At 46.4% G+C, this 14,230-nt stretch overlaps 1 protein-coding gene across 1 annotated transcript in view; it reads right to left on the bottom strand.

Annotated features, from left to right (window-relative positions):
- ITIH5 (inter-alpha-trypsin inhibitor heavy chain 5) overlaps window positions 1–14,230 on the bottom strand; it is a 75,768-nt gene that overhangs the window by 36,988 nt on the left and 24,550 nt on the right. Inside the window, exon 5 of the mRNA XM_003130820.5 lies at window positions 13,965–14,215. Coding sequence (XP_003130868.3) covers window positions 13,965–14,215 — 251 coding nt within the window. The remainder of the gene's footprint in view (window positions 1–13,964; window positions 14,216–14,230) is intronic.

Raw genomic sequence — 14,230 nt, 5'->3', positions numbered from 1 at the left:
GTCCTCTTTTCATTAGAGGAAGAAAAAGGGATTTTCATCTGTGAGGTTAGTCTAGGCTGCCCACAGTTATTGACCAAATCTCCAAGCAGCACAGCACTATTTTGCTCGTCCTTACTGTGAATTGAGGCTCACTGTGCTGATGGCCACAGACTCGTGAGCACAATGAGCTTTGTGAGCAGGGCCCTCGGCAGTCATGGGATGCGCCCCAAACATAATGAAGAGTGCACGGGAACAGGTTGGGAGCAGACCCAAAGAGTGAGACCTGACCTACTTTCCTAATGAGAACACACGTTATCTTTCCCTCCTCTGGGTCTGCCCTCTTTCCTGCTGGCTGGCCACGGGGAAGAGTGACCCGTGGCGACTGCTCTGAATTGGAGGAAGCTATCCTCTTGTGTCACCTCTCTGGGGGATTTGGGGGCAGAAGTTCCGGAGCCAGGGATCAAACCCTCGCCACGTCAGTGACCTGAGCCACCGCAGTGATGACACCAGATCCTTAACCCACTGAGCCACCAGGGAACTCCCTCACCTCCCTGTTTTCACCCAAGCCTCAGTGGTCTTGTGCACAAAGACCTTCAAGGTCACACGACTGCCTCAGTGTGCCCTTGGTAAGATCCACCTGCTGCTCTCTACCTGCCCCTGCCCCTTGGGTCATCTGCATCCCCACGCTGCCCTCTTCCTGTCCAAAGCCCGGTATTTTCAAAGCCACATAATGTGAAGGATGTGGGCTCTAGAGTTTGGTAGCCTCAAAATGACTGCCTTCATATCTCTGAGCCTCAGTCCCACATCTTTGAAATCCATGCCATAGACTCCTGGTCCGAATTAAGTGACATCACATCACCAAGGATGCATAAAAGGATCTGTGGATGGTGACCAGCACACAGTAGGTGCTCAATGCATATTCGCCCCCAGCCTCCACCCCCCCCTTCAGAAGCACCTTCCTCTTCTCTTTGTCTAGGATGAAAGGCAATGCAAGAGGGAAAAAAGACTGCTGGATAACATACCATGTATGCTTTCCCCTAACAGGTTTCTCTACACCACTGAGAGCTTAGTAAAAACAATTACTATCTGCAGGGGGAAAAAAGGCACATTATAACGAACATTCATAAACAGAGAATTCAAGAATGTTTATGTAGAGAACAATCCCGTAAAGCATAACGGAGTGAGGAGCTTCCTAAGAGCTCTGAGACTATACACAGAATTTTGTATGAAAATGTACAATGCGTATCTTTTTTCTGGAGAGTGTCCACGGCTTTCACCAGAGTCTCCAAGGAGTCTTTATAAGGTTAAGAATCCCGCAGACAAGAGCTATTAAATATTCCTGTGCTTCCCACTGATTCTATCTGGTAATGATATTCTGCATAAAGGAGGAAGACAAAGAAGATGGATGTTATTCACAAATAAACATTGCCCTCCTAGACAACCCCTCGGGGGAAAGGGAAGCCAAGTGCTACGTAAAATGGCTAAAGGTGAAGAGGCTGTGGAGCAAAGAACCCGCATCAAGGTCACCAGCTAAAAGCCACGTCCCTTTGGGTCCACCGGGGGCAGGGCAGGGAAGGGGTTTCCTGGCCTCTGTTTCCTGTGGGCTTTGGGTTTGGTTACTGTCCGAGAAAAGCAGCCAACACCTGGTGATTTGACAAAAGGATCTCCAAACAAACACCGTCTCCTCATTTCCCCTTGGAAAAGAGGCTAAACTGTCTCTGTTTGTTTATGTGACCTGCTCACCTGGGCTCCCGCGGGGAGATTCCTTCACCACAGGGCTGTCAAAAATTCATGGAAAAACTGCGCCACCGGCCTTCCCTGTGATGGACGCAACGTTCAAGCACATGGGCCGAGGGTGAAAAGAGAGTGATGGGAGGGTAGCGCATCCTACGGCAACTATGCTTAATGCTGCTGTAGTGCACACTGAGGAGCTGCTAAAGGAGTCGATCTTAAAAGTTCTCATCACCAGAAAGAGCCTTCTGGGATGGTGTGTGATGAGGGGTGTGCACTGGATTCGCCGTGGTCATCACTGTGCCTCCTGTACACATGTCAAATCATTACATTGTACACTTGAAACGAATACAATGTACCGCAAAAAGCATTTCTATCGGCGAGGTCTCCGAGAAGGAGGAAAAGTTGAGGCAATGAAGGTGGAACGGAATTAAAATACAACCATATGTCTCCTATTATATATTGTTTTCTAATTGGAAAGGGACTTTCTGTCTATATTGATAGCTGGTATTTCATTTCATTTTATTTTATTTTATTTCTTGGCCACGCCCTCAGCATGCAGAAGGTCCCAAGCTAAGGATGGAAACTGTGTCACAGCAGTTACCTATGCCACAAGCAGTGACAATGCTGGATCCCTAACCTGCTGAGCCACCAGGGAACTGCAAAACAGTTGGTATTTTAAATCCTTTTGGAAAATAGCATCATATAGATATGACAGAATGTATAGCATGGAAAGATAATGTAAATTTACAATTGAAGGGGTTCGAAGTCAACTCCCTCACTTTATAGTTTAAGCAGTGTCTGCCCAGATGTCTTAGCAAATTAGTTTACTACTTCACTACAAACTCAAAGCTCTTCCCTCCCCGCACCCCCAAATAACGTTACTGAGTCTGGGTTTTCCCTATTTAATTGACCTGCCCAGAGAAACTATGCATGAAAACAAGAACAACAACCTATACATTCTAAATTCGGGTAACCCCTAAAAACAGGCAGAACCCCCTTCAAGATACCATTTTGTGTCCATCAGAGCTGAAATATTAGCGGCCCTCGGTGCTTGAAACTGGACCAAATGGAAGCCCACCAAAAGCAGTGCCAAGGCAGCAAAGGAATATAAGATGGAGCGATTTCTGTTAAATCCTCTACACTGGCCTCTCTTGTGCAGGCAGTGCATGGCTCAATCACGGAAAAAACCTGGGTGGCACTGATCGCCAACCTTACAGAGGGTTTTCTTGAACTCTTATTCAAAACTGCCTATTCTTCACACACATTAGGATGGTTGCTATTTAAAAATATATATATATCAAGTAATGGCAAGAATGTGGAAAAACTGGAACCCTCGTGCACTGCTGGTGGGAAGGTAAAATGGTGTAACGCTATGCAGAACGGTATGACAGTTCCTCAAAAAATTAAAAGCAGAGCCATCTTCTGATCCAGCAATTCTGCTTTTGGACATACACCCCAAAGAATAAAAAGCAGGGTCTCAAAGATCCTACACATCCTGTTCAGAGCAGCACTATTCTCAACAGCCTAGAGGTGGAAGCAACCCAGGTGTCCTTTCACAGGTAAATGGACGAACAAAATGTTGCCTATACATGCAATGGAGTATTACTCAGCCACGAAAAGGAAGGGCCTGTCATATGCCACACTATGGATGAACCTGACAACATGACACTATGTAAAAGAAGCCCGTCACAAAAACACAAACACTATGGGATTCTATTTAGACGAGGTCCCTAGAGTTGTCAAATGCATTGAGGCAGAAAGCAGAATGATGGCTGCCAGGGTTTGGTGTCAGCGGGAGAAGAGGGAATGGGTTTTTTTGGTTTTGTTTTTTCTATGTTTTCAGGGCCACACCTCTGGCATATGGAGGTTCCCAGGCTAGGGGTCAAATGGGAGCTGCAGCTGCCGGCCTACCCCACAGCCACAGCAACGCAGGACCCGAGCCACATCTGTGACCAACACCACAGCTCACGGCAATGCCAAATCCTCAACCCACTGAGTGAGGCCAGGGAGGGAACCCGCATCCTCCTGGATACCAGGAGGATTTGTTTCCACTGTGCTACAACAGGAGCTCCCGGGAGTCATTTCTGAATAGACACAGAGGTTCAGTTTGGGAAGATGAGAAAATTCTGGAGATAAATTGCGTGACAGTGAATAAACTCAACACAACTGGACTCTACACTCAGGAACTGCCAGGAGGATGGTCGGTTTCATGTCACACTTTTTACCACCATTCAAAATTTTGTTAACTTTTAAGTGAACTTCTTTACAAAACAAAAATAAACGTACAGACTTTGAAAACAGACTTACGGTCACCAAAGGGGAAAGTGGGGGGATAAATTAGGAGTTTGGGGTTCACAGATACACACTCCTATCTATAAAATAGATAACCAACAAAGACCCACTGTTTCACAGCTTGCAATTACCTATAAGGGACCAGAATCTGCAAAAGAATATATCTATCGCTGTACTGTACACCTGGAACTAACACAGTATTGTAAAGCAGCCATACTTCAACTTTTTAAAAAAACACTTTTGTTCATTTTTAAAAATTGCTGACTCTAAATTCTTCAAGGGCAGTGACAATGTCTTGGACATCTGCAGCTGCCAGGCATCTAGCCCAGGACCAGGAATGTGGTGAAGACTCAAGATAAGCTTGCTGAACGGTTACCATGGACACATGTCAGCACATGGGCCCCATCTTGGGCAGATGGATGGAGGGGCCTTTCCAGAGGAAAGTGTTCTGGTGGGTGTGGCAGGAGCTCTGCGTACCACCTGTCATCAGCCCTGCATCCACCTCCGGCTTCAGCCACACCCATGGTAGACAGTGCCATGGACCCAGAAAGCATCCCACCTCACAGAGCAAACGGAGACAGCAGGAAAAAGGAAGAAGCGGAGTGAGGTCTCCCACGGAAGGGGAGGATGCTCACCCAGCATCACATAAAAGAGAGAAGGCCACCCTCCTGGGTACCATCCTGCTCACCCTCCTGGGTACCATCCTGCTCACCCTCCTGGGTACCATCCTGCTCACCCTCCTGGGTACCATCCTCGCCGAGCTACCGCCGACGTCGGAACAAACAAGGCAACATGGCTTTCGTGTCAGCGATGAAAAGCAAAACAAAAAACAAATCCAGTGATGGAGCCAGATGATTCATACCTAAATAATTTAGGCACTGAACAATGTTGGAAAGCCTCAAATAACAACCAGACTGTTTCCTGGCAAACATACAGAGGCCAAATGGGGCCATGCCCTTCCAGCTGTGGTGTGGAGCTTGGATCTGGGGAAGGACACCCCACAGCAGGAACTGCAGCTGGGGGTGAATGTTAGTCACAATGCAGCCCTTGACAGGACAGAGCTGCCAGATTTAGCAAATAAAAAGACAGGATGCCCAGTTAAATTTGAATTTCAGATAAACAATGATTTTTTTTTCAGGATAAGTACGTTTCACATATAGCATATTATTTATCTGAATTCAAATTGAACTGAGCAGCCTGTCTTTTATCTGGCAATTCTGGAAAAAGGAGAGATCTAGATTCTTATAACCAGCCATCTGGAACCAAATTCTGTCTCTTAATCCTTCCTTCACAATAAAATAAGAGCTACACCCAAGATTTGGAAAAATGAACTTAAACCCAGAATGTGTTGAAAACCTAACAGCATCTTCATGGCCAAAACTTATGGATGCCTAAATTCTTTCAACAGCTCTTTACTGAGTATCCCCTTCTAGGCCAAGCACCATGCTAGGTACCCAGAGCACAGTCCTAAGAAAGCCTTCACAGCAAAAGGCAGAGTCATGAGGATAACGGACCAAGGAAAGAAAAAGCTAAGTAAGCTTTTTCAAACAGATTCAATGAACCCTTCACTGAGCAGCTATGGATAGTCAAGACACACCGGCTCCTCCGCAAAGGTGCCTCGAACTTGCAGGATGGGTGGCTGGTCATCCATTTATTCTCAATGACCCCTGCGGGGTCAACAACCCCACCTTCCAACATAAGAGGTTATGAAACTGTACTTTGAGGGGTTCTCTTCTTTCTAATTAAGCATGCTTGGTTCTTAGGATTTTTCAATGGGAATCTTACCTAGAAGTGACACAATTACAAAGCAAACTGGAAGCTGAGTTCCTGGGCACATTTGAGGCATGCCTAACCCTGGAGAGCACAGCAAACACTGCTTCCAGAGCCCTTGGGGCAAGTGAGATTCTAACAACCTAAAATGTATTTTTTTTCCAAAAAAAAAAAAAAAAAAAGGATACAAATGAACTTGTATTATACAAAACAGAAACAGACCTACAGACGTGGAAAACTAACTTATGGTTACCACAGGGGAAAGCTGGGGATGGAGAGATAAATGAGGAGTTTGGGAATTACACACACACACCACTATATATAGAAAACTACTAAGGACCTTCTACGGAGCACAGGGTCAATGTCTTGCAATAACCTTTAAGGGAAAAGAATCTGAAAAAAATAGATACAAAAGTATACATGACTGAATCACTTTGCTGCAATCTGAAACCAACACAACACTGTAAATCAACCATCTTCAATTTTAAAATATCATAATTTTAAAAAATAAATAAAATACAACTTTTTTCCTTTTCCTTTTTGAGGTAGAATTTGTATCACATAAAATTAACCACTTTAAAGTGAACCAGGAGTCCCCGTCATGGCTCAGTGGTTACAAACCAACTGGTTCCCATGAGTTCAACCCCTGGTCTGGTTCAGTGGGTTAAGGATGCAGTGTTGCCTTAAGCTGTGGTATAGGTCGCAGACGTGCCGTTGCTGTGGGTGTGGCGTAGGCCGGCAGCTGCAGCTCCGATTAGACTCCTAGTCTGGGAACTTTCATATGCCTCTGGTGTGGCCCTAAAAAAGAAAAAGAAAAAAATTAAATTAAATTAGAGCAAACCATCCAGGGGCACTGAGTACATTCACCACATTATGCAACCAACACCTCTGTCCAGTTTCAAAACCTCTTCATTAACCCCCGAAGCTAACCCCATCCCCATCACTCCCATCCCTCCATACCCCCAGGCACAGCCGACAACTCCTCTGCTTTCGGTTTCTATGGATTTATCTATTCTGTATATTTCATAGGAGCAGAATCACACAACAGGTGACCTTCTGAGCCTGGCTTCCTTCACTTAGCATCACATTGTCAAGGTTCATCCACCTGGCAGCCTGTGTCTGCATGGCACTCCTTTGCATGGCTGAGTAATATTCCATCGTATGGAGAGACCCCTTGAATTGATCCATTCTTCCACTGGTGGACATCTGGGTTGAGTGTGGGCTATGGTCAATAGCTCTGCTATGAACATTCATGTACAAGCATTTGGGTACCCGTTTTCAAGTCTTTCCTGTATATACTTAGAGAAATTGCCAGGTCCCAAGGTAATTCTACATTTAACTTCTTGAGGAACCATCAAACTGGTTTCCACAGTGGTTACACTCTTGTATAATCCCACTGCGTTATAAAGGGTCTCGATTTTCCGCATCTTTGCCTAAACCTGTTATTTTCCATGTCTGTTTCCTTTTCCTTTTACAGTCATCATAGCGGGTGTGAGGTGGCATTTCACTGGGGTTTGGATTTGTATTTCCTTAAGGAACCATGGCCTTGACCATCTTTTCATACGTGTGTTGGCCGTTTGGGCATCTGCTCTGGAGAAATGTCTACGCAGATTCTTTGCCCACATCTTCACTGCATTGTTGGCCTTTGTGTATTTGAGCTGTAAGAATTCTTTATATTTCCTGGACACTAGACTCTTGCCAAATACATGATTCACAAATATTTTCTTCCATTCTGTAGGCTGTCTTTTTAGGATGTATTTATTTTTATTTATTTAATTTTTTTGTCTTTTTAGGGCCTCATCTGCAGCATATGGAGGTTCCCAGGCTAAGGGTCCAATCAGAGCTGCAGCTGCCGGCCTACACCACAGGCACAGCAACGCCGGATCCGAGCCGCGTCTGCAACCTACACCACAGCTGACTTCAAGGCCAGATCCTTAACCCATGGAACAAGGCCAGGGATTGAACCCACATCCTCATGGATACTAGTCGGGTTTATTAACCACTGAGCCAGGATGGGACCTCCTAGGATGTGTTTGTTTTTTTTTTAAAAGGAGCACAAGGTGATGTTCTCAAGTGTGGAGCACCCTCAATGGTGAACCAGACACAGAGAACATGAGAACATTATGAAAGTCTTCTCGCTCCTGGAACAAAAACTTCCTTTGAATGTCAGATTAGGGTCAGGTCACATGAGTCCATCAGTTCTCACAGACGAGGAAGAGCTGGAATTACTTGGGAACTCCTGACGAGAGGCTTGGAAACAGAGTCAGCACTCCCGGGAAAAGATGAATGGATTAAGAAGGTGTGGTACATATATACAATGGAATACTACTCAGCCATAAAAAAGAACAAAACAACGCCATTTGCAGCAACATGGATGCAACCAGAGATTCTCATACTAAGTGAAGTTAAGTCAAAGAAGAGAAAGACAAACACCATATGATATCACCTATATGTGGAATCATAAAATAGGGCACAAATGAACCAACCTACAAACAGAAACACACTCACAGGCATAGAGAACAGACTTGTGGTTGACAAGGGTGGGATGGGTGGGTTTGGGGTAGATGCAAGCTATTCGATTTAGAAAGATAAGCAGGACTTCCTTTCATGGCTCAGCAGTTAACCACCCTCAGCAGTGAAGGATCAGGCATTGCCGTGAGCTGTGGTGTAGGCTGCAGATGCAGCTCAGATCCCACGTTGCTGTGGCTCTGGAGTGGGCCGGCAGCTGAAGCTCCCTAGCCTGGGAACCTCCATGTGCTGAGGGTGCAGCCCTGGTAAGACAAAAAGACCAAAAAAAGAAGAAAAAAAACCAAAATAAATAAATAAACAAATACTTAAATAGAATGGTTAAGCAACGCGGTCCTGCTGCACAGAACAGGGAACTATGTCCGGTCACTTGGGATAAAATGTGATGGGTGATAATATGAGAAAAGAACGTACATGACTGGTCACCAAGCTGCAGAGCAGAAATTGACACAACACTGTAAATCAACTATACTTTAATAAAAATTAAAAATTAAAAAAAAATTTAAAAAGAATCTTAGGGAACAAAGGGGTAGGAACTAAAGCCAAATAACATTTGAAAACAAGAGGTCAGGATCTAGACCCCAGACTCTGCTCCACAATGGAATCACCTGGGGATTGTTAAAAAACAAACAAACAAACAAACAAAAACACCAGGTGTTCCTGTCGTGGTGCAGCAGAAATGAACCTGACTAGGATCCATGAGGATACAGGTTCGATCCCTGGCCTCACTCAGTGGGTTAAGGATCTGACTTTGCCGTGAGCTGTGGTGTAGGTCGCAGACGTGGCTTGGATCTGGCACTGCTGTGGCTGTGGTGTAGGCCGGCGGCTATAGCTCCGATTCGACCCCTAACCTGGGAACCTCCATATGCTGTGGGTGTGGCCCTAAAAAGACCAAAAAAAAAAAAAAAAAAAGAAATTCCAATGCTTGGTTTCCATCCCTGCCATTGGGATTTCACTGGCGTGGGTCAGGCTTGGGCAACAGATCTATCAAGGCCCCCAGGCTGATTCTAAAGTGCGCCAGCGTGCAGGACCCACTGGGCGAGGGTATGAGAACAGCCAGGATGCAGGCAGGTGCTAAGCCAGGCTCCCAAAGGCAGGAGCCTCTTCTGGCACTGGGGTGGGAGGACTTGTGGGGAAGAGCAGAGGAGGAATTCTCTCAGGTCCAGGAAGCCAGGGGAGCAGAGCGGCTCTTCTGATACCCCAAATGCACTGAGCAAGCATGTTTACCTTTGCCAAGGGGGTTCCTAGTTTCATGGGCTCAAGGAAGGACCCACCTCCCTGGGCCGCCTGTGGGCACCCGCCATCTACCTGGATGAGCAGAAGAAGCCGCCTATGGAAAGGGTTCTTTTCTAGCGACTGTGTGATTATTTCTGTGTTGCTTGGATCCAACAGTAAAACCAGTGGGTGGAAAAAAGGAACGATATGCATCTTAATAAGGATCAAAGGTCAGAGTGTTCTAAAGGGCCCCGGGGGGTTAAAGGGACATTCTGGTTTAATGTAAAAGTCGCTTCTGCAGGTCAACTTAATGTCCTGACATAGTTAATGTCCCTAAATTCTGCTGGAAAGTCCAAAGTCAGGGTCCCTGATATTTGCTGAGCCTGAGCATCACCTGCGGTGCTTTGTACACTGCAGCCGTCTGAAAATAGAGACAGAGTGCACTTGGGGTTGCCCGGGGCTGGGGTGGGAATGGGGAGTGACTGAAAATAGTGTAAATATCTTTGGGGGGGGACAGGAAAGCTCTAAACTTGGACGGTATGGATGGTTTCGAAACTCTGCAAATGCCCTCAAAAATCATCTAATTACAATTTTTTTTTTTTTTTTAGGGCTGCATCCATGGCATATGGAGGTTCCCAGGCTAGGGGTCCAAGAGGAGCTGTAGCCGCCAGCCATGCCAGATCCACGTCTCATCTGCAACCTATACCACAGCTCACGGCAATGGCCAGATCCCTGACTCACTGAGCGAGGCCAGGGATTGAACCCGTATCCTCATGGATACTAGTCAGGTTCTTAACCCACTGAGCCACAAGGGGAACTCTGAGTTAACTATTTTAATAAGCCTGAAAGTATAATGCTTTGGCTTCCAAAGGACCTCTCATAGAACCGGCTTTCACACTGAGAAAAAGCCCGTTAATTTGTGATTCAAGAGCCAGGGTCCCCCTCCAGATATATCAGACAGGTAAACTGAGGCATGAATAGGTTCCATCGCTTTTAGCCTTTTTCTTTATTTTTATGTAACTAGGGAGGGGCTTGGAATTTGAACTCACGCCCTTGGTATTTTACAGAAGCTGCCCGAGAGGGTTGTTCTAGAGACTGGAGGAGATAATATTATCCGCAAGGGCCAGTCTAGTGGCGAGTGCATAGTAATCCTCTTCGCAAACTGGGTCGGGGACTTGCTCAGAGAAGGCCCAGAAGCCTCTTCAGCACAGCCAGATCTATCAGGGGAACTCGCTGACACCACCCACATTCACCCGCCCCAGCCCGTGGCCCCGTCCGAGCGCCCTCCGAGTTTCATCTCTGCCCTGGATCTCTTTTTGGAGACACGCAACAGCATCCAGACAAAATCCCAACATCCTGGGCCTCTGGCTCCAGAAACAAAAACAGCTGAGCTCTGAAAGACGGGGACAAAAAGGGAGGGGGGGTGGCCTGCTGCCCCTGGCCCGGGAAATGCCTGTGAGACCTCGTGCTCAGGAAGGCCACATCTCTGCTCTGGGACAGAGAGCCACGGAAACAATTTTCTTAAAAATAAACAGCCTCTCCAGAGATCAATGGTCTGGAATAATTCCTCTGAGATTCCCACAGGCCCTGCAGATAAGCAGCGAGCAAATCTACAACTGGGGGGATGACTCACACCTGCCCCTCCAAGCAGAAGCCACACCAGGACGCAGACACAGCTTGGAAGAGGTTCCGAACACCAGGCGAAACACACACTGCGTCCCTGCGGCAGGACGCCCCTCAGAGTCTCCAGCTGAACGCCCGGAAAGAGCTGCTGAGCCCTGCGCCTCCAGCCCTGACACAGCACCCTTGCTCAGCCCTCCCCAAAGCCCAACCGACCCGCCTTTACCCCCTGAAAACACCCTCCCTCCACACAGCTGTACCCTGGAAGAGTTCCCACTAAACTGTGATAGGGAAGAAATGAAATTTTAAAGGATCCTTTGCTGCTAGTTTAAGCGTGTATTTTTCTTTTCTTTTCTTTGGCCCGGCCCATGGCAGGCAAAAGTTCCCAGGCCAGGGATCAAACCTGAGTCACAGCAGACAGCAGTGACAACCCCAGATCCTTAACCTTCTGAGCCACCAGGGAACTCCCTGGGGGTGTATTTTTCTTTCCAGACACCTAATGAGCTATATAATCTACTCTTTAAAAGGCACCATGTCTCATGCTGTAAGGAGACAAATGATTGTCAAAGACCTGCCCTCAAAATCAGTTATAATCTAATAGGGGATTAGACTTGCAGAGAAGAAAGGCAAATATAAAGTGATAAAGTTATAGTTCATAACCGATCGAAAAATTACTAACCAGACACGCAGTGGCTTCTATGACCTAAGGATGGTGTACAGTATCTCATGGCACTTTTGAATGCCAGGTACCTTGACAATATTTTTAACTTTTTTTTTTTTTTTTTTTTTTTTTTTGTCTTTTTAGGGCCGCACCTGCGGCATATGGAAGTTCCCAGGCTAGGGATCAAATTGGAGCCACAGCTGCCAGTCTACACCAGAGCCACAGCAACACTACATCCGAGCCACATCTGTGACCTACACCACAGCTCACAGCAATGCCGGATCCTTAACCCACTGAGCAAAGCCAGGGATCCAACTTGTGTCCTCACAGATGCTAGTCAGATTCATTTCTGCTGAGCCACGACAGGAACTCCCTATATTTTAAACTTCTTTTTTGTTTTTGCTGCTCCCATGGCACACAGAAGTTCCTGGGTCAGGGATCGTACCCGAGCCACAGCAGTGCCAACACTGGCTCCTTAACCGGCTGAGCCACCAGGGAACTCTGACATGTTTAACTCCTGAGTGAGACCCGGATGGAGTGCCAGCTCACTGTTTGGAGTCAACATGTAACAAAGACCTGAATTTAGATGTTTATGTTAACATCCAAGGTTTGTTTTAAAAACAGAGTATTAAAAAATAAAATAAAATAATAAAAGCAGTGTATCAGAAAATGGCCCCATCATTCCTGACTCCTAATATAAAGTGATGATTTTACAGAACCTACCAGTCTTCTTTTGTCAGCTTCACAGTTAATGTATTTAACATTAAACTGGATGGACAGTATCAATGATGGCAAAACTGAGCATGAAACGTGGGAGCAGAAAGTGGTCCATTCCTGGAGAACGGGGTTTCTCCAAAGGCTTAAGATGTATAGACCTTTTTATCCAAAAACTCCACCTCTAGGAATTTATCCCAAGGAAATAACTGAGCCTTAAGGAGGACACTGCAAATAAACCATACACTTTCACAAATCAAAAAGAAATAAAGAAATAAAGGGTATGTATAATTGTGGCTCATTTTTCCCTATCACATGCCGAATTGTTGTTATAATCATATTTTACTAGTCACACCCATGTGGTTATTTTAGGATGATGGGATGTTTTGGGTCCTACACATACTATCAAATGGGTTCTTATGCATAACAGTCCCAATATTTTGGATGTTTCACCCAGGTTAGATGCCCAGCCGTGAGATGACAGTGTCAAATGATTTAAACACTTAAGAATCTGGAGTTCCCTCTGGCCATGGTTGACTTTAGGGTTCATTGTTAGTGTTCGACATTCTTATTCTGAGTGTGGACAAATGCATGATGACACAGGACAATATGTCATTATGTTATAGGGAGTATTTCCACTGTCCTAAAAAACCCCCCTATGCTCTGCCTCTGCATCCCCTACTCCCATCCCATCCAGAATATTATATAGTTGGAATCATGCAATACGTAGCTTTTTCATACTGGCTTCTCTCACTTAGGATTATGCATTTTAGAAAAAAAAAATCTGGAGTTCCCATCGTGGCTCAGTGAAAATGAATCTGCCGAGCATCCATGAGGACGCAGGTTCAACACCTGGCCTCGCTCAGGGGGTTAAGGATCCGGCATTGCCATGAGCTGTGGTGTAAGTTGCAGATGAGGCTTGGATCTGGCATGGCTGTGGCTGTGTTGGAGGCTGGCAGCTGAAGCTCTGACTCGACCCCTAGCCTGGGAACTTCCATGTGCTGCAGGTCCACCCTAAAAATTTTAAAAAGCCACAAAAAAATAAAATAAAATACAAATCTCCTGATAGAGCCTAGCTTTAAAAATACGCATGCACACTATTGTGTATGGGATGGATAGTCAACAGGGACCTGCTGTAGAGCACGGGGACCTCTACTCAATATTCTGTGATAACCGATACGGGAAAAGAATCTGAAAATGCATGGGTACGTCTATATGTATAACGGAATCACTGTTGTACAGCAGAAAGGAACACAACACTGTAAATCAACTATACTTCAGTAACAGTTTTAAAAATGAAAAATAAGAGACTTGAAATTTACACACACACAGGACACCATCTCTGTTCTGCCGCCCAGGGGGGCCTGCGCAGGGGGGGTACCATCTGGTTCAGCGCCCCCGCCCAGCTGGGCATCAGCCCAGGACACGGAGCGCCTCCGTGAGCCCCACTCACCTTCTCCGCTCCCGCTGCCTTTGCGCCGGCTGTTCTGCAGCCGCAGCACCTCCAGCTCCGCGATGCCTGACCTTTCCAGAACGTTCACCTCCACGGTCAGCCGCCCCACCAGCTGCTGGGGCCGCACGCTGACCACGTGCTCGTACTTCCCGAGCCGCCGCTGCAGGAGCTCCTCGTAGCTCAGGAAGAAGGCAGCCTTGTCTTTGCTGGGGAGCACCACGGAGGCTCTGAACATCTCGGTCCCCTTCTCCCTGGAAGGAGGAGAG

This window comes from Sus scrofa, chromosome 10 (assembly GCF_054392235.1).
Source record: "Sus scrofa isolate SSC_HxYL_T2T_F1_AM1 chromosome 10, Sscrofa_HxYL_maternal_Yorkshire_Landrace_v2.0, whole genome shotgun sequence".
NCBI lineage: Eukaryota > Metazoa > Chordata > Mammalia > Artiodactyla > Suidae > Sus > Sus scrofa.
Note: the sequence above shows the minus strand (reverse complement) of the source record. Positions and strands in the feature narration are given on the sequence as shown.